Genomic DNA, 21730 nt, shown 5'->3' on the forward strand with positions numbered 1-21730 from the left:
ATGACACATCCAATAAGCAAAAGTCACATACACAAGGGCACTGTGCTGATTTTAATCCGGAGGGGACGAGTGTTCCGTCAGGAAGGTTAAGCCCTGCAGACACAGGGTCATACCAGTGATGTTATCTATTAGGTCAGTGCCTGATTCACAAAACACTGTGTGCAATTAACAGGTATTATATGATTAAACGTACGTGTGCCTGTGTGTGTAGGTATTTGTGTGTCAGTTTGTGTATACACACATATAGTGTGTGTCTGTGCTGGCGCGCGTTTGTGGCCATTTATGTGCCATCGACGCTGTACTTTCCACTGACTAAACCCTTTCCAGTTAGAAATCACTCATGCCATAAGTTATTGCAGTTAAATGGTATTATAAAATGGGTGCTTCCAGCCAAGTGATCTGATTGGTCAAATAAGCATTCCAATTGTGCTTTATGAGCCTGTAAAATTTCAGCCGTGCTTTATGACCCTTAGGCTTTAGGAATTTATGAAAAATGAAATGGTCACTCAGCCAAGTAGAAGTAACCAGCAGCTAGTTAACCTTTTTTTTTTTTGTTTCTCTACTGTTTATGTTAAACAAATTGCTGGCATCTACACCACGATTAAGAAAATGTAAAAAAAAAAAAAAAAAAAAAAAATGTATATAACCTTACGTTATTGCCCATAGGGTAAAACGTATAATATGCGAGAGGACATGTAAAGACAGGTGAAGTATAGCAATTATGCATTATAAATAGCTCTGCAGGAAGCACCACTACGCCCTGCCTGGTTACATGCTGAGCAGAATTAATGAAGACGGAGGCTGGAGTGGAGGTGGTGAAATGGAAGAAATTGTCATTAAGCCAGAGCTTTGTTGGGTTGCATATAAATGTCAATAACTGAGGAAGAAAACAAAAAGGATATCTATCTATCTATCTATCTATCTATCTATCTATCTATCTATCTATCTATCTATCTACCTATCTATCTATCTATCTATCTACCTATCTATCTATCTATCTATCTATCTATCTATCTATCTATAAACAACTTAACGCAATCACTGATAAATTAACACATGCTGATATTTTTGTCTTGCTTAACCCAGTAGCAGTAGGGAGTAAAGATGCTACTGAATACTCTGTGTGTCAGAGTCACTTATCAGCTGATCAAGTGCGTACGGCTCTTGATGTTCTGCCAGAAACTCACTTCTTCCCTCTCTTCACCGTCTCGCAGAATATTTAAAGCACTATCAAGATGAAGATGATATTATGATTAAGTACTAAGTAGGTTTTCTCTCTCATGTAATCCCCTAACTCATTACTCTTGCATGCACCTCTAACACCGAGGTGCGTTCTGTACATAAATATGGCTCTCTGTAGAACTCTTATTATGAATACAAGCACAGTTTCGCACATCATATATGTGTAATTTTGCATAGTTTTTCTTCATATTGTCATGCCTCTTCTTTGCATGTGTTATTTTATAATTTATTTTACACTGCATTCATTTATTTTTATTGTGTATGTTCATATAATACATTCATTTTTCTTCTTCATCTCAGTAACCTATGCTGCTGTTGCTATATTGAACACCGTTATAACGTTGCGATTCTGTTCATATCTACAATCATATGTTTCTGCTTAACACATGCTAGTGTTAAAATTGTTAACCAAATATGTTTATATGACTCTCTTTTGCTGTAGTCTTACATTCTACTTTGACTTTTCTTTGCTGTATCCTGATACTGTTTAGAGCTGAAAGCAGCCCAGATCAGGGATCATGAAAGTTTGATCTCATCTCTATCCCATCTGAAAACACGACGGCATATTGTGCTCCTGCTGGAGGTGTAAATGGCCAGGAGCGTGACTGTTGTCACCAAATGATTGTTATTACTTACCCCTATCAAGCCATATCGCTTAATTAATTATTTGAAGCAGCCTGTTGTGTCTACATTTGCTTTAACCATTGCGGAGTAGGATTTTGAAAAGGCAAATAAACATTTTGCAAACATTCCTCAGTCTGTTTTAGCTCAAAATATGCAGCTCAAAATAGCTCTGGTGTATTCCACTCTTTACGAACAGCACAACTGTCAACAAATGTTTGACAGCTCCAAAATAAAATCTGTGTTCAGCTGTCAAATGCCGTCAGTCATTATATAAAGAACTCTGTCAATATGAAAATGGAAGATGCCTTCAATACAATGTTTTGGGTTTCTGGGACACAGCCAGCCCCTTTGTTTACTGATTGGATTACAACTTAGGCTTTAAAGAGGTTGGAGGACTACTGATGTTTTGGCTATAAGCCACTGAGGAGGCTGAGTGCAGTAGTCCTGGTCATGCCAAGTACTGGGGGTGAAAATTATGTAATAAGTATATATTTAAATAACAGAGGAAATGCCAAATCAGTGTCTTTTTCACACAGTAATTTGCATATTTTCTCTTCATTGCAAGGCAATTAACATAATACTTGTTTATTACCACAATGTTATGATGGTGTAATGTTTCCCACACTTTTTTGACACTTCTTTTCCCCTTATTTCAACACTGTATTCTCCTAAGCATTACTGGACAAAGTGTGAGTGAGGAAGCTGCCCTGGTAATTATCCACCTGTCTATATTCAGCCACTTACTCTTGCATTATTCACATCCTTCAATTTACACTGCCATCCGTGTGTGTCATAGCAATGAGCTGCAGTTAGCAAGCCCTGTCATTACTACAGGAACTGTCCTCCCCTTTCTAATGGCTGTTTTCTGCTATGCTCATTCTTATAATAAGAAAAGTTCCCTTGAAATGTCAATGACTTTTAAACAACTCTTGACCGGGTCTTTGCATCCTTTCACGTTTCTTCTCTCCTACAACAGATGACACGGGAGAAAAAGCGGTGAAACCTCCGAACCTTTGACATGAACTCAGTTTAGATGCAGGGTAATTACTAAACAAAGGACACACATTCAAGGGCATTAGCTTTCCTTAGCTCAGACACAGCACATATTGCATAGCAATTTCAGAACTGCTACCATTTTTAGTAAAGCTGTAGCTCCCATGCTCACCTATGGGAGTGCTGTGGAGCAGCACCTGCTCCAGGTTACGTCCATCGTTGTACAGAGCGAGGTGCCAGGTGCCGGGGTCCATGTACTCAATAAAGCCGGTCTCCTGGAGAGCGCTCAGCAGCAGACCTTTGGGCGATTTGGCAGCTGAGACGGGATCAGCCAAGGACCTGGGCAGCGCCTTCCCATCCAGCAGCTTCACAAAGTCGAACTGAACACAAAATTGTGGACAGTAACACAAATCAGGCAACAGCAATGTCATCCAGTTGGAATGAACATGACAGGAATTCACAAAACCTGCATAAATGCAATGGAAATTTACAGGCAAAGCCTTGTTCAGCGGTGTGTGGCTGTTGTTGGGTGAGCTTTGCAAAACTGCCAATTGAATATTATTGGAAAACTGCCTGCATACGAGAAGATGGTGGATGGCATTAGAAGTGGATATCAAATGCGAATAGCAAAATTGGCCGGTCTAGAAAAGGAGAAAGCAAATAAAAAAAAAAAAAAAAGAAAAGAAAGAAAACATCATCCATGGCAGTTCAGTCCTCTACCATTCATATTCCATGGTGGTTGGTTCAACAACTTGACGTACAGCTAATAGCATGGGCAGACTTTACCACCCAGGTTTCAAATGGAACAGACTGTTATTTCATCTGTCTAAACCTTTCTGTGCTTCTTTCTCACCCTCTTTAACTTTCCCCACCACCCTCCTCTCTCCCTCGTTCTCCATCTTCAAACCTCCTTGAACTAGCAGCGCTCGCTGAGTCTTATTCCCCCTGAGGGCTGTGTGTCACACTAGTGTCAAAAACAGCTAATTAGACCTCTTCATGCAGGCGAGAGCAGGGGTGCACTGATGTTAAAAAGCGGATGACTCAGTATGTGTTGTATTTTTGTCAGCGTACGAGCTTCTTATATGGCACAATGATGTTCTACATTGTGCATCACTCGCGTGTGAGCGCGCGTGTATTTGCGTGCTTGTGTGCTGCTCCTGTGTTTGTGTATTTGTGTCTGGAGTGGATCAGCAGTAGCCCACCAGGGTGTGTGTGTGTGGGCAGAGTGCTGCGACAGAAGCGTACCTGAGTGTGAGTGGGCGGTATGTTCCTGCGTCCGTAGACCCCCAGCAGTGCGTTGTGTGAGAGAGAGAGGTTGAACTTGATGTAGGTGGGGTGGTGCACAGTCATGTGAAACCTCCAAAAAAGGCCCGGTGGAATGGCCTGGCTCTGCTGGGTCCCAACATCCACCTCGCCTCGGTCTATGGCCCGGCCACGCACCCACTTCTCTGCAGGTAAACCACAGACAGAACACGCTGTTCAGTCTCATATCACAGATTTATCAAAGTGGACAGGGACTTCTATTCACTGTTAGAAACAATTCATAACCAACGTAATGTCCTCAAACACACAGCTTGATCAACCGACTTCCTAAGGAAGTGAAAGTGAATGGGTGTCAGGAATGACTGAGTGGAGGTGAAAATCCTGCTTTTCAAGAGACCCTGCCTTGGCAATCCTTTGGATAGGCTCTGCATAAAGATGAACTGCTTTAGAGAGGAAGTGTTTTGTCTGAGAGCTGTCTACTGGGGCTTTGTCACGTGCCATATTAGCATCTTTTAACAAGAAAGAAAGAGTGTGTTTGTGTATGTGTTTGTGCGTGTGTGTGTGTGTGTGTGTGTGTGTGAGAGAGAGAGAGAGAGAGAGAGAGAGATGGAGAGAGAGTCAAAAAGGAAGAGGAGAAAAAGTGAGGCAGCAGAGGAGCACACACACATGCACACACACACATTCACAAATATCGTCACAGCACATAGATAGTGTCTGAGAATGAGGATGTCTTTGTGTGTGAAGAGAATAGGACTTTTCAACAGTCCCTTGGCCATCAGCCCCTCTCCTCTCCATAGCCTTTATCACCCTCCAGGCCTGCTTCTTTTGTGTGGGACAGCGGGCGAAGCTCTCCAGCCCTCTTTGTGTTGGCCTTTATGGAGAGATATATCTCTGCTTCTAAACTAAGATGGAGGAAATACGGTGACAGAGGGGAGCGAGCCGATCGTTATGGCCACAAAGGCAGAGGAACAGTTAGGGGCAGATTCATGGACGAGGCTGCGCGCTCTCAATCCATAATGCCTGCAGCTTTACCACTCCATTACGGAGACACCGTGCACACCCACAGGCTAGCCCGCATATATATCACATGCACTGCCACACAGGTAGGGAGAGAGGGGGGGAGGCAGTGCGCTTGTGGGTATCTCCATGTATATTAACTCCTCTGAAGTTCTGTTTTTAGCATTTACTTTCATAACCATCAGTGTTTTTGTTATTTTGTCCAATTTCATGCCAATAAATCCCAGTGATTTAGACTGAATTGCACCGAAGTGAGCGTAGATGGGACAGAGGGAGAGAGAGACAAAAAGAGAGAAAAGCGAGAAAGGAATGAGAATAAAAAAGACAGTTCTAATAGGCCCATAATAAAAGAGCAAAAAAGGGACAGGTGCCCTGCATTGAAGGTAAATGATCCCTCTACCAAAATCTCCACCGAGGGGAACAAAAGCAGCTTGGCAGAACTAAGGTATGCATTCATGCATTCCCGCTGAGCCTACCTCAGCAGTCTATTCCTTTTAATGCTAATCCTCAGCCCTGTGCCTCAGCGCAGAAAAAATAGAGGCCAGCAAAGGGATGGATGTCCTGAGGAAAGCAGCCTTTTATTCAACACTAGATGAATAGGAGATGAATAGGGCATGGCAGTTGGCAGAACACTGGCAGGCAGACAGGCGAGCAGGCGGGCCGGCGAGCAGGCTGACTGGCAGGCTGGCGGGCAGATGAGCAGGCAGGTCCTTCTGATGCTAATTACTCTGTAGCGCCTCTCTGAGTCTGACGCAACACAGGGACAGAAAGCAGCGCTCAGGTCAGCCAGAAGGGGGAAGAGAGGGGGGGGTGTTGGCGGTGGTGTAGAAGAGCGGAAGGGAAAGAGGAGGGGGAAAAGAAAAAGATGAGGAGAGGGCTGAGTCCAGAGATGAGGTGGCTGTGTCAAGTTACGGCTGCTGATGCAAGAGAAGAAAAACCCTGCCTGCCTCTCTTTCTCGCTCTGTCTTTGTCTCTGTCTCTCTCTCTCTCTCTCTCTCTCTCTATTTCTGTCTCGCTCTCTCTCTCTCTCTCTGGTAGAAAAAAAATAATGCAGGAAGGGCACAGGATCGAGGCATTTTGGGAGTCCCGCAGAAACCAGACAGAGAGCATGGAGACTAGGGCTCCTCGAGGCGTCCCCAGCTGCTCAGATTACTGCTGTCAATCAATGAGTTCCACCAGCACCGTGGCCGCGTGTATCTCAGCACAAACCTGAAACCATTCTTTGAAAATATCTTTCAAAACAGCAAATCTCTGTTTATTCATACTTGGCAGGCGAGTGGAATACAAGCTTAAACATGCCGATATGTGAACAGAGAAGTAAAATTCCTTTACACCTTGCTATCTGCCGAGTTAAATAAGGGGAAAGCAGCTTGAAATTCATATTTATTATCAGTTAGTTTAAAAAAAAAAAATACATGGCATCACATAAATCCCCTCTTGAGCTTTTCATCATTAGTTGGCAGCGGAGGGCTGTTAGTAAGCGAAAACTGTATTTTTAGATTCATTTCAAATGTTGGGCTTGTTTAAAGGGCAGTGTTAGTAACGCATAGCTTATTCATGTTTGCCATCAAACACACCGTGCCCTTGATGGAAATGATAGATGTTCAGTGGGTAGGTCTGCCTGGAATAGCCAACATATGATAATGATGCCTCCACAGTCAATCACACTATTTGTGCAACACTGTGAATCCTTAACACAACTAACATCTTCACTGACACCACCCACCCATACTGTACCTGTTAACACACAGATAAATGGATGCATTGACACACACACACACACACACACATATATACATATATATATACATTGTGCCATTATCTCTTAAATTAGCTAATTATAGGTTCCTTCCTTCACAGAAGATATGTATCAAAGAGAAGGATAATATTTTTACATTTGCTGTACATTTTCACTTCCTAATGACTGGTAAAAAAAAAAAAAGTATTACCTCCACACCTGTCACCCCTCATCTTTCCAATGCACTGTCTAGGTGTGTATGTATGTGTGTGTGTGTGTGTGTGTGTGTGTGTGTCTCTCTCTCTCTCTCTCAGGTGTGCCCATGTGACTAGTGTGTGCACACTGGGCTGAGGATGGAGATGAGCTACATTAGTACTTGTGACACAAGGTCTAATTAATTTCTCTTGCCTTAGGGTTATTCAGGTAAAACAATTAAACCTGTAATCTATTTTCAAAGGTACTAAACTGTCTTTGCAATTAATGTTATTATCCCTCAAATTCTAATGAAGCAGAGAGCAGGCTAAAAGTGCAGCATGGGTCTGGGTGATAGGCCTTGTCTTGGGACTGAAACTATGTGAGTGTGTCTTGCCTTTGTATGTGTGTGTGTGTGTGTCTGTCTGTACCTGCCAGGTGTGTGTCTGTGGATATTTAAGTGCATGGCAGTGTGTGAATCTCAAACACATTGGTGCAGACAACATTAATAGTGTTCCAAACGAAACGAGAGATTGAGTTTGCCGCAGGATGAATAAAAATATCACAATGGGCAAGGTCCCTATAATTACTTGGATTCAATTAAGGGCCTTTTGAGCAGGTAGCTTAATAAGCTTTCAGCTGTGTCTCTCCACTGTGCAGTCTAATGAGTGTCAGTCAGAGTCAGGAGAAGATAATGCTCTTGGCCTTAGGGCTCTCCATTACTCTCACGTCCTCACCTTCTACCATCAGGCCTCCGGCTATGTCTGTGACTGACTGGTCTGTCTATTCACAAACTCATTCACTCAATGACACACTGAGTGCACTTACATTGTCACAGATATAATATGTGCAGTACAAATTGACACAGGGATAGAGCACTTGTCGAATATTTTTTTTTATTGTCTGTCTACTTTCTTTGCTAACCTGGATTCCAGTGAAAACCTGAAAAGAGCAAAGCCACGGCCAACTAGATATCTGTGCTGCCTCTTTTAGTTATTCAGATTCAGATTCGGAAAAACTTTGTTGACCCCTGCCGAGAAATTGCTTTGTCACAGTTGCTCAATTGCATAACACGCAGTTAGGCAAGAGAAGCAGATAAGTTAAAGGGTAAAAACTACTACAAAACTAAAAGAGTAACAATACATGCAACTGGGTAAATAGAAAATTGTGCAAATACAGTATGTGTAAAAGTGCAAAAATGAAAAAAAAAAAAAAAACATGCAAGGTACATTAACAGTACTTTTAGAGCAAGATTAGCCATAATGTGCAAGAATAAAGAGGTATAATATGGATCAACAAGACTTAACTGAGGAGGAAGTAAGTAACGTAGGATAAAAACAACAAAAGACAGTATTTGACTTGAAAAATGTACAAATGCAGTATGTATATAGTGCCAACACAGACATGTACAGAGTAAGAAAACAATAAGCAGGAGCAACTGCAACAGGCTGCATGCACAGCTGGTGCATGTGCACTATCTCTGTGACCCAAATTCTTACTGTAAAATTCATTTAGCATGTCAACAACAAAAGATATTTCTGCTATCTGGAGAGTCAAGTCATAAGAAGCGAGTGTGGAAGTGATCCCGATATGTAGGCATGTTCAGTAACTCCAAGCCCTGTTAAATCCCACTTGGCCCTGCTGTGGCACCCGGGATATTATTATCAAAAAGGAAGCTCCACAGTCTGTTTACCAGAAACTCACAAAATTGACTTTGATTTTTTTTGGCTTTGATGCTGAAGCCCCACACATCAATCTCATCTCAAATGTCAAGTTTGAGTACTACAAAGCATTAGCCATCTGAGTCTCCTATAATCTATTCTCTGTACTGTAACTATTGATTGAAGTTGGAAAAATCAGCTTCATTTTGTTTGGATGAGATGCTGCTTTGAATGCAGGCTGTATGGCAGACATACATGCTGCTGCTGTTAGGGTTTCTTAGCTTCAACCACTTCACTGCATGATCCCTACTGTTTGTGTGTGTGAGTGTGTGTATGTGTGTGTGTGTGTGTGTGTGTGTGCTACATCCTGAGACAGTATCCCAGCGTGAGAAAATCAATGAGACCAATGTAGCAGGGATCAGTCCATCAGCTTTTGCACACATGCGCAAACACACCAAGACACACGAATACACACACATGCATACGCTTCTCTCACATACACACCGACATTCACATGCGCACGCTTTCTTTTTTTCTCTCTCTCTCTCTCCCACCGCTCACATACACACTGCTCACCCTCACTCCCCTCCATCCTTTCTGCACACAGTCTAGAATATTGATGTGCTCTTTAAGAGCCCTCCTCTCTGTCTGTGTCACATTCCATCCATCTACAGACCATTTCCAACCACACCACCAGATAGAGTGAAAACAATTCAGCACTAACTCCCCTTTTATACAGTAGTTTATAAAATATCATCTCATACACTCAGACAGCATTCTGCTACCTCCACATTTCATCATCTTCACATTATAATGAGGCAATATGACGCTCTACTGTATGTCAGTTTGTATCATTTCATATCATTAATATATCCGGCGTTCCACGTTGAGTGAAATATTATTCTCAAACTCCAGCGTACTTCATTAAGGCAGGGAAGCCACTGACAGAAAATCTCTTCTCTGGGTTCTTATGCTTTCATCTGTTCCAGAGGAAGTCATATCCGGGAGCCTGTGTGTGTGTATGTGTGTGTCCGTGCATGCACATCTGTGTCCATACCAGATAGATACAAAGGAAAGAGAAGAGAAAGACAGAGTGTGAGTGTGTGCACTGTGCACATTCTCGCACGCACAGCAGCCTGAGGTTGATTATCATGGGGGTGAGTGGCAATTAATGTAGCACTAATTAGAGAGGCTTTTATGTGTGGAGCACTAAGGAGGGCTCCTGGTGATCTCTGGAAACTGCAGGAGAGATAGCACGCAGAACATAAAACACACCGCGCACCGCCTGACAAGACACTAGCCATACACAGATGACACCACATGTCAATTAGTGTCTTGTGATGTGCTTCTAGCTGTCTCATAAGGTAGATTACAATTCTGCTGCCCCAGATCTCGCTTTGGTCTACAGCCAACAAATCAAACACGGAGCCTATCGTTATGATATTGAAGTTGACACAAAAAACAGCAGCACCAAAAATACACAAACACAAAGAATACAACAACCAGATTACTATCCTCCAATCATTTTGCCGTGCGGCTTTTATTTTCCGTCTCATTTCTCCCCACTGTATCAACCGTTTACATCAAAACATTAAGAAAGAGACAGCTATCATCCTACCATTCTCCTCTCTTTATGCTCCCGCTGTTGTTGCTTTATTGTCCTTTTAAAGTATATCAATGCATCAAGGGGTAGAGTTATGCTCCAAAATGCAAGCGTTTTACTTTGAAATTCATTGTTCAGTCACTGAAAAGTACAAATGATACCCATTGGAAAGATGCTAAAAATTTTTTAGACAAAGATCTTGTAATAGCTAATAAAATATTTCATCTAAACGAGCTGTACTTTCACACCAGCAATCCTTTTGCTTGTGTCAGATTTTCTGAACGATAGATTTCTCATTTTGGATTGACATTCTTCAGGTTCAATTACTATCCACCAATCATTCTGCTCTCTCTCCTTCTCTCTACGAACCGTGTCATCTTTTTATCCTTTCCGTTCCCCCTGGTCTCCTCTCACCATCCTTCAGTGTGTAATCTAGGGGATTGTGTGGTCTCTTGGTGTGAGAGGTGATGGGTACAGCAGGATGAGCGTGATAATCTGCCACACTGGATTACAGCCTAATCTCTAATCTCCCTGGCCCTCCTCTGCCAGGGGACCACCTCCACCGTGCCAATTTTATTAATCTGAGCCCCTCGCATTGACAGCTTAGCCTTGCCCATTTTGATTTCCCAGCTTTCATCAGGCACATAAAGCAATGGAAGTTGAAACAATGGTTTGTTGTGACGCAACACTTGGAAGTGAATTCCATGACCCCTGCGTGCTCTATTGGAGGATTTAGCCACTGATGAGAGTGTTAATCCTGCGAATGTGAGGATTCATCAGGAATAGTTGCTTTAGGGACATCCCAGGTTGCCTAAACTGCAGTGTGTTGCAGTTTGGCTCTCATGTTCTCAAGATAAATGCTGAACGATGGATCCAACAGCATCCAATGTAATATCCATCAGACTCAGTTTAAGCGTGAAGGTTGCAGTGTCCTGCCTGACTTCCTGACCTGGAACACTCACAATTAATGTCCCATATCACAGGGTTAAATTGGTGTTAGTAATTCTTCTGGCTAGCGGGAGAGGAATAAGTACAGAAAGCCTATTCCAGTCACGTACCGGCTAAGAGGGAACATGATTAACCAATTACCTTGCCTTCCTAATGAATGAGTAATCAGTTCAGACCTGATCTCTGGACTGATGTCTCTCTATTGTAATGGAACATTCAATGTGCCAAAGTGTGTTATGTATGCAGACCGGGATCCTAATTCAATAGAAACTGATTTGAATTCATGCCAATGGATATAAGTCTCAACATATTCCAATCATAATGTTTAAACATTTATGTTTACATTTCCGCAGGATTTTCTGCTTTCGCTACTATATTAATATGTGAGGTTCCATTAAATTGTGGTAGAAAAAAATTTCTTTGATTACCTGCGCAGGATTTCTATTTTAAATTTTAGATAGAAAAGTGTATATAAAGAGAGAGACAGTAGAACGGGATGAATGTTCTCTCTATTAAACATCGTGTATGAATTGGACCAATATTTGTCATATCTTTTGGGGTCTGTCTTTGTAATTGTGTGTGTGTGTGTGTGTGTGTGTATGTGTGTGTGTGTGTTGGTGTGAGGCGGGGGGACAAGAGAACAAGGGGCGAAAGAAAAGCAATATCCACATGCCCACCTTCCCAGTGCCTGCCTTTGCAAACTCTCCTTACAGGTATTAAACTGTCACTGAAATGGTGCAGCAAAATAAAAGTAGCCACCATTATGAAACAACTCGTTTAACATTCAGTGTGCACTGTTAACACACTTGCGCTTGTGTAGCAATTGACTGAGTGTTCAATACATTTAGAATTATGCAGTATTTCCTCTTTTTGTTGTGTTGTTATCCACCCACAGCTTGTCAGTAGCTGTTTTAGGATTTTTTTTTTCTCCCCCCTTCAGGTGCTGAGTGCTGCGACAACGAGTAAAATCCTAACAAAACGGGCATGTGGTGTCACTTGGGTACTAACATTTAGATACCAACTCAAGCATATTTTTAACCTTGTGTACTTGTGTATTTGTGTGCATGCACATCATGCATTACACAGTTGCTTGTGGGACCAACTGCCTAATGGGGACAAAATCCTGGTGCCCACAAGAATGAGTTACTGACTGAATGGTTTAAAATACTGCTACTACTGCTACTACTTCTACTACTACTACTACTACTACTACTACTACTACTAAAAAATAATCATAATAATATGATGAATGAAAGAATGAATAAAAACAATATATTAAAATGTTTTTTGGATTACTGATTAAAATTACTATTAAGGTAATTATTGGTGCTAGGTTAAGGTGTAAGGGTTAAAATCAGGGATGAGTTGGTTGTGGTTAAAATTAGGGAAAGGCTATCTAGAATGAATGTAAGTCATTAAAATGTCCCCGCAATGATAGTAATACAAATGTGTGTAGTATGTACAAATATTTGTGTCTGTGCATGTGTGTGTGTGTGTGATTGTGCATGTGCAACTTGCATTTGTGTCCGCGTATCTCTGAGTCGCTGCAGTTCCTGTATGTGTAGTAATGTGTGTGTGTGTGTGTGTGTGTGTGGGCCACGTGTGTTGGCTCACCTCTGTCACCAGCGTGTGTGTTTTCAGGGTTAAATGCGTCCAGTGGGTGCATGGAGCTGGTGGGGACAGTCTTGCCGCCGTCCTCCTGTTGATGGTCCACAGAGCTCAGGCCGTTCTCATACAGCTGGTTCTCACCATGCCGCAGATGCCAGGTCAGACCTAACAGGTGGACCGCTACAGGCAAGCACACACACACACGCACACACACACACACACACACACACACACACACACACACACACACGCACACAAACACACAGAGGCATCCCCACAGACACATGCATTCCAACACATACAGTCACAGTCAAAGGGACAGGACAGGCACGGAGGGAAGATAGATCATTATTCGAGGAATGAAAAAGGGTGTGTCTGAATCTTCTTTAATACTCATCTTAAAGCTCTCACTCAGTTTATGTGCTTATTAGTGCTCAGCAAGGCAGTGGGCAATTAACACATACACACCAGAACGCACGCACACATATACGGAGACGGACACACGCACGCACGCACGCGCGCAGGCCGTCACGCCCACGTGCACGCACACAAGGCGCGGATTGAACACTGAGAGTGTGGCAGAGGTGGGCAATTAAGGGAGATCTTCAGAGCCTGAGCCCAGGGCTGGTATTAAAGCGCTAACACACTCTTTTATGCATGACTAATGATGCTTTGAAAGCTGCCGCCGATTCACAATCCATATGGGCCTTTTAAACAACAAAGGGGAGGGGGGATACCGGACTCTCCCCTCCCCTCATAAAACTGTTTACTAGGACAACAATCCAACATGCTGTTAAATAAAAACAACCAACACCTGCCTATTAAGGAAATTAATTAGCGTCTTGCAAGCCTGTCAATAAAACGTTCAGTAAAAAACTCACCCTGCTCTGACCAATCATCAGGCTCCGCTCAGATATGATTGTACTCCAACATTCCTTTAATTTTCCAGTTAAAAAGAATCTAAAAAGGCATTGCCCCTTTGCTGATATGGAGAACAAAGCAAATAAAATAAATCATTTGACGTTTCCTTTTTATTTTTTTCATTCCTTTTTTTTTTTTTTTTTGGTTCCCTGACACATTCGGCACATCAAACGAAAGCAAAGAGTCAAATCACAAAGTTACTACCTGGTGGTGGCAGTCGGAGGATGGCTGTTGCATGCAGATCAAGGTAAGGAACTTCTAACGACTTCAAACATCTTGACTGTCTATCTTCTATCTGCTGATTGCCGACATCAAGAAAATCACTTGACACACACTCGCTGACGCTCACACAAAATGGCTGCTAAGAAATACAAATTTACAATTATACGCAACACAATCACACAGATATGCGGTGCATAACTCTGCCCACTGACATACATGCATGCACTCCTACACACATTACCACACACACACACACACACACACACACACACACACCTACCCGGCTGATGAGGAATACCTAATTAAAACCCCAGTTAGTTCAAAGCCATTTGCAGTCACTTCCCTTGCACTGGCATGAAGAAAAGATTATTTTCTTTGAAAAAAAAATATGGCAAATGCATGATGAGCTCTGAGAGTTGAAGCCAATTTGGTCCCATGCGCTCCTCTCTGGCATCTATGGGGATCAACAAATCATACATTTCAACATTTCAACTTCTGACTAGCCCTAGCCACTGTTGGTTTAGCTATCTACTCATGCACAATATGAACTCTTCAAAGCAGAACACTGACGATTACCAGGGCCATGAGGGAGACGTCATGCATCATTTAGTACAGACTAATTGAACTGTCAGCCTATGACGAGACCAGACATGGACACACACAGACTCTTCACAACAGTGTGGGAACAAGTCACTCATTTTCAAATGACATTTTTACTGTGCTTTTCATATTTTCATTTTAAACGATGCGGCATGGATGATTTTCTCATTAATAGATTGCTGTGAAATTAGTTATGATGACACATTCTAATGCTTTAGAAAAAAAAAAGGAGGAGGATGAAAAAATAAAAATCTGACTGTCCTCCTGACAAACAGTAGCCCAAGTGATCTGCTTTGTACTTTTCATTCCGTGGGCTCTATTTCCCAAACTCCCCTCCAGTAATCTGGTAAGTCCTGCATTTCTAAGCAGCTGGGTTGGAAAAGTAATGAAATATGCAGATAGAGAGGAACTCACAGCAAAATATGCAGATGATTGTCATTATCCCAATTCATTTAACAATGATAGATTGTGAGAAAATCCTGCATGGGCTTCCTTTCCACTGTGGCCCCTTACCAACTGTCTTCTATTAGGATTAAACAAGAAATGTAGTCTTGAACCTACAAATGTACATTTGTATGCATCATCACTGTTTGTATTATATTCTGCAGTGGAGTGGAACAACCCATCATAGTTTCATACATTAGAGTCTGTAAGAGTGCTCAGTGAGGGATGACAACTTATTCCCAAACTGATACGTTTAGTATTTCCAACATTCAAATCTCTCGTGCGCCGTTCTCTCCTCTCCTCCACTCATCTGAATTGCTTTTCTTCCTCCCCTTGTTCTCTTTCTCTTGTGCCCCCACCACACCCCACCCCACCCCATCCCCACCTCACACACACACACACACACACACACATGCACGCGCGCACGCACACAGACTTTCATTCCCAAAGTGTTCCCACTCCAGTGGCGACTCTACAGCGACAGTCCTCATGAGCTCTCCTGTCTTCTCCTGCTTAGCACTCCATCGCTCCTCAAAACCCCTCAGACCCTACTTCTCCAGCCCCTTCTCATCAGACCCTCGCTCTCCCTCTCTTTCTCTCTGTCTCGCTCTCTCACTCTGTTTCTCTTTCTATGGCTGTTGACCTTTTGGTAGAACACTTAGCATCTAGAGCCACGGAGCGTGCACTGAAGCGAGGAGGGATAAGGACCTGAGAACGTGACGAGGAGAGGGTCAGGCGGTGGTGCCGGTGGTGGTGCTGGGCGGGTATGTGTGTGTCTGCGGGCCAGGCAAAACCCACACACACTCGCACGCACGCACACAGACACACAGCGCTCAGACAGTTAAGTGAGCGGCGCGTGTGCAGCATGTACCCTCAGACCCCTTATTTCCCCCCATCAGTCTCTCTGTATCTCCGTCTGTGTCCATCTTTCTTTCCGTTGAGCTGTCCCGAAAACGCACAGACCGTCACACATTAGAGACAGACACTGAGTCCAGTCATTATACGGGAGAACGGCAGCAGCACAGAGGCGACAGCAAGCAGCAGTGCAGTGAGCTAACAGGCCTGGGCCCTCACACACATGAATCATTGATCAGTGTGACAGTGAGATGACTGCCAGAGGTAATAGGACAGCGCTTCTGTGAGGGGCCCTCTGTACTGTACCTTCATTGTCGGCTAACCCACCGAGCTGTGTGTGGAGGATGTGGCAGGTTGAAGAGAATAGTGCTACAGGGTATGGGGGAGAGATGGAGAGAGCTCAGCTGTGACTGGAGGAGGCGCTTGATGTGGATATTGCAGGTTTGCCGCTCTAACCACCGTGGAGAGAAATGAGAGAATGGGAGATAGTGGAGTATATACTGTCTCCAAGCCGGTGGAGATCTGTGGGTAGGGTTAGGTGGGCTGCTGCTGTACTACAGACGGGAGAGGAAAAAAATCACTCCGGTGTGGCATATGCACATCCTTACAGCTGGAATGTGAAGATATATGGATGTCATATCTTTCCTGTGGCTCTAATACATGGTAATTCTGAACCACTAAATTCTGTCCAACCAAGGGGGCTCTCCAGGTAGCCTGGCTTAAAATAGAGACTATCTCACCTGCTAGATGGAGATATAGTTCTGGCTTTATATTGATACTGCTGTTGCTGCTATTGTTGTTGTTGTCATAAGTTATGTGTGCGTCCACAGATAAGAGAGAGACGGCTATGAGTTGCAATGATGATTTGATTTCACTGTGGAGGTGGGAGAGGAAAGGTAGGAGAGAGAGAGAGAGAGAGAGAGAGGGAGGGAGGGAGGGAGGGTGAGAGAAAGAGAAGAAAATAGAAAATGTTCACCACAAAAAAAAAAAAATCTCCATCGTAACAAGTCATTTAGTTTCATGTTGACTCTCAAAATCTTGTTTTTCTTAAACCAAATGAAAGAAAATATCCTGTTAAGATGAGGTAATCCAACCTGTCTCCAGTGCAGTTTCACGTGTTTCAGGAAAATTTTTGGGGAGAGAAAAAAAAAAAGGCATAATTATGTTGAATAAAGGCAGAATGAGGCTGATAAGCCCACTGGTGACACTTGATTCAAGGAAAGTCGATTAGCATAGGAAAGTGGAATTAGCTCATCCCACAGGCACTTGATTTAAGAAAAACAAGATTTTAACACTGAATATCAGATTTTTTTTTTTTTTTTTTTTTGTGCAGTGTATGCCTATGTGCATGTGTATGTGCGTGCATGTGCTTATTTAGTTGTTTATTTATATGGCCCTCCATTAGCCGCACATAAAAGTGTCAGCTATTCTCCCTGGGGTCCCATTAAAATACAATATACTGTGCAACGAAAACATGTACACGGAGTTAGAAATGAGCATATGATGAAAATCCAAGATTAGGACCGCTTTGACACGGACTACAGCATGTGCAAGCAGGCGAAATCAAGTAAATACACAATTATGAAAAGTCACCTTGTGTAGTACAGCAATGCGTCTCACACACAAAAGTGAAAGTGAAAAGCACATGCAAAGATACAAGAGTATAAAACATGTAAAATTAAAACAATAAAGAAATATTAAATGTCTTCTAGCTAGTGTTTTAAAAAAATCTGTTGGTGCTGAGCGCGGGTGTGTGGGTGTGCGCGCATGTGTGTGTGTGTGCATTCTTACGCAGTGCCTGTTTATGAAAGATAAAGGGTGTGAGTGTGTTACATGCAGGTAGATGGTGTTTGTATCGTGGCTGGGTTGTGCTGCAGGACACAATGGGAGAGATTGACTGTGAATATACTGTCTTATCGATAACCATTAGAGCCAAGGTAGCACTGCACTCAGTTAAAAATGATTTATCAATACTCTCACACGGGAGGAAACACACCCAACCCTGATTGCCAAGTTCTTTTTTTTTTTTTTTTGCTCCAAACTGCCGACTATATTCCAGTTGACAACTAAAGACTACAGCTGTGTTGCCCGGCAGCGAATGCTTCCAAAAGCATCTGTCATTCCATTTAGGGAGTAGTTTACAATGTACAGTAAAAGCAATTGTTCATCCAAGTTCGGCGTGGCTTTGTCAGCCCTGAGCTAGCTAAGCCACAACTTCTGAGGGATGGGAGAAAGAAAGGCGAAGAGAGAAAGAGGACAGAGAGAGAAGGGAATGAGAAGGAGAGAGAGGGAGAGAGAGAGAGAGAGGGCAAAGTGTGGGAGAAAGAGAGAAAGATAAATGGGGAATATGAGTGTGAAGGAGAGTGAAGGAGAGGGACTTCAAAGCCAATAAAACAAATCTATGTCTAAGTCAACGTTGGAGTGCAGCCTCAGAGCCTGGGGGGCCAAGTGCCCTCCTGCCTTTCCGCCTGCCGGCCCTCGCTGCTTCCTGACAGAGGAGGAGAGATGAAGTGTTTTCTTCTTACACTCCTCCACCAACCACTTGAAAGCTACTAATACTGCTGTCAAGGCTGTTTAAGAGTGTATATGTGGGGGCAAGGGCATGTTTGTGTGTCTACTGAATGCGTTATTTTGCCACCTCTTGACTGCCGCGCATGTAAACGTCATCGGTGCCACCGCGCTAACCTGGAGAGGGAAAAATTAAGACAATAACAAGGCGAAGAGGAGTAAAGGGACGGCGGATGTGGTGACACACAGGCTGAATGCGATTTTCTGCGTATCCTGGTGTTTTATTGCTGACAAACTTGCTTGTGCTGTCATCAAGTTAGTCACGGCAGCAACCGTGACTAACCAAGTCCACCAGATCACAGCTTTCCGTTTCCACTTATTGTTTCCCTTTTTCTTTCATTTGTAATCGTGTACGCTCTCTTTTTTTTCTTCCTGTGCCCCCCCCCCCCTCCGTTCTGTCTATCTCCCACTCGCTTTCTCTCTCTATCTCTCTCTGTCCATATCTCAAAAGCTGAGTCATGTTGTTACAGAGAGAATGGTGTTAAATGAGCGGGGAATCGGCGCCATGTTAGAGTCCCCTCCGGCAACCACCAGCCACCACCGGCGAGAGCTAAAACACAACAGACAACAGAGCCTCACAGCTGCCATCTGCAGTCATACACAACCTCTGTGTGTGTTTGTGTGAGTTTCCCAGGGAGGACGACAGAGAATGAGAGAATGAGAACATGCGCACATGTGTGGATGCATGTGCGTGCGATTGTGCATGTGTGTGTGTGTGTGTAGCTTGTGTATACGTGTTTTTGTGTCTGTTGCATGTACGCCTGCCTGGTGAACTACTGGAGCTATTCAGGCTATTTTTGTTCAGCGTCTCTGACCTTCTGGAGACATTTTACCAAAGGGCTCTCTTGCCATTCAGAGTTATCTGACCAAAGCCTGTCTAGCCATTTAGAGCAATTTTACCAAAGGCTTGTGTAGCTGTTAGGGTAGTTTTAGCAAAGGCCAGTGGGTTCCTTAGAGCTGCATCAGACGACCAAAATAGAGGTCTGAAACAAAGAGAAACTGGTCCAATCAATACAGACCCCAATGAGGCATGAAGCAGCTGGCTGAAAGAAACTGGAGGCCTGGGAGGTGCAACACACACACACATACACACACCCGGCTTGTCTGAAGCAAGCCCACACTCTCACACCCACACCCACATACCCACCCACACTTACATATATGCCTATACACAGTCATGCACAAACACACACATGAGCTCAGACACACAAGAATGCAGCGCGTACACCCACACATACGTACATCGAGATGCAGATGCATACATTTCCACGCAGAGGGGCAAAACCTTTCATTGTGAGCTACAATTACACAGGAGATTAAAAACCTCTGTTGCAAAAAGGCAAGAAGAATGAGAACAATGTGCAGCACAAAGCACGGGAGCATCGCTGTGCTAATGATTGACTCATTATGTGTGACAGTCTTTTTGTGCCTAACTGAGATGTGCTGAGCCACGACACTCTTAAGAAAAAAAGGGTTTTTAGATAGTACCGCAAACAAGTTGTAGCAGCCAGTGTTACCCACTCAGCACTGCTGAGTAGATAATTGGTGTCCAGATGCCCTCCATGACAGAGCTGCACAATGAGGAAGAGGGCAAGAAGCATCGCCGCGGTTCCTGGACTAACAGGCAGCCACCTGTTTAGAAAAATTTCCTTTGGGGGAAGGCACCGTTTCATTAGGACCGGCCGACTCAGCTTCTTCCCGACAGCCATCACCTGCTGCAACTGACCCTCTGGCTCTACCCCCTTACACACACACACACACACACACACACACACACACACACACACACACATACAATCTAGGCTCCTGATATCAGAATGACTGTTATTGTTACTGTAGTCCATCCTGGTTATTATTACCTTGCACTGTTGGCACAGTCAAATGAACTTAATGAAATTCCAGTGTTGTTACTGTCTATTCCATCTAATTTATTAAGTGCTAGTGTTGTTTTCACAGTATTGCTTTCCTCGTCATGTTTGCTCTAGTCTTTGGCCCTTTCCTTTGCACATATGTCTTGGGTGATTGGACTGTGATTAAAGAGCGCAAAATTAATAAGTCTAAATGCACTCAAGATGCACTGAAAAAGTTGATAAACCACCTCCAGGGGGTGATCATCAGCATATTTGACCACATTAAAGCAGTGTTAATGTAATGTGTCATCAATCCACATGTAGTAACGATGTAAACAGAAGTAAACTATGTCTTGCTTTTTTTTTTGTAATGAAAATAAACAAAAGCTGTACACAAAAATCCCAGTTTCTTAGCATTTACCATCCCTAGGACCTATGCAAGAGATGTTGCATTTACACCATTTAGGGTTTTCTTTTTTGAGAGAGAAAAGAGAAATCTGATCCCATTGTGGAGGCATGGTACACATGGAGACGAGACGCAGTAATGCCAGGTATAAAGAAGGTTGTCTGTGCTGTGCCACCACTGGAACTACACAGATGTCCCTCATTGCTCACAGCTGTTTTCATATATTTTCATCCTATTGAGTACAACTATCCTGTGTTATGATGTTCCAGTTCATGGGTAGACTCCCACCTACAGCTGTAGCCACCTGCATGTTGCACACTGAGCGGACAGATATAGGACATAATTCAGACAGCCTAAAATCAGGCAGGCTTTCAGCAGACTGCGATCAGCATGTTAGACTGGGACTGGGGACTTGGACAAGAAAATGTGTGCACTGAGGATTTTGGGAATGCCTTTGCTTGCACATGTGTTTACATCAGCGGAGTGAAAAATCGGGTCAAAGACTGTTCCACACTTTCACGTCTTTCAGTCGAGGCACTGCCTTTAATTACTTCGCACATAGAGACTGAATTGGAAACCTGCCCATGGAAAATTAATTTGATTTCAAAAAAACACAAAACAATGCGTTATACTGACTGAACACTGAAACTATTCTGCAATTTTTGCCTGTCAGAAATGATATAATGAATTTTTTATGTCCTATCCAAAACAAGATTTATATTCAAATATGATTTTTTTTTTTAATTCAAACTACTTTCTACTGAACTCAACTAGCCCTTCTCTAGTTGCTGTAGTCATTATGTTGAAAATATATACACAAACACGTTATAGTTCAGTTATTTTCTTTCTGACATAATTTAAGGATCTTTCTAACTATATATCTATCTATTTATCTTGGTCTACATTAGGCCCTTAATGATTTAATGTTGAGTGTATATGATACACAAAATCTGTCTGTTTTCTGCTATGTGAACT

At 43.0% G+C, this 21730-nt stretch overlaps 1 protein-coding gene across 1 annotated transcript in view; it reads right to left on the minus strand.

Moving 5' to 3' along the window:
- Nucleotides 1-21730, minus strand: part of tenm1 (teneurin transmembrane protein 1) — a 147839-nt gene that overhangs the window by 66971 nt on the left and 59138 nt on the right. Inside the window, exons 6-8 of the mRNA XM_030062473.1 lie at nt 12896-13069; nt 4105-4307; nt 3032-3239 (exon numbers count right to left, since the gene is read on the minus strand). Of these exons, the coding sequence (XP_029918333.1) occupies nt 3032-3239; nt 4105-4307; nt 12896-13069 (585 nt within the window). The remainder of the gene's footprint in view (nt 1-3031; nt 3240-4104; nt 4308-12895; nt 13070-21730) is intronic.

This window comes from Myripristis murdjan, chromosome 10, assembly GCF_902150065.1.
Source record: "Myripristis murdjan chromosome 10, fMyrMur1.1, whole genome shotgun sequence".
Taxonomy (NCBI): domain Eukaryota; kingdom Metazoa; phylum Chordata; class Actinopteri; order Holocentriformes; family Holocentridae; genus Myripristis; species Myripristis murdjan.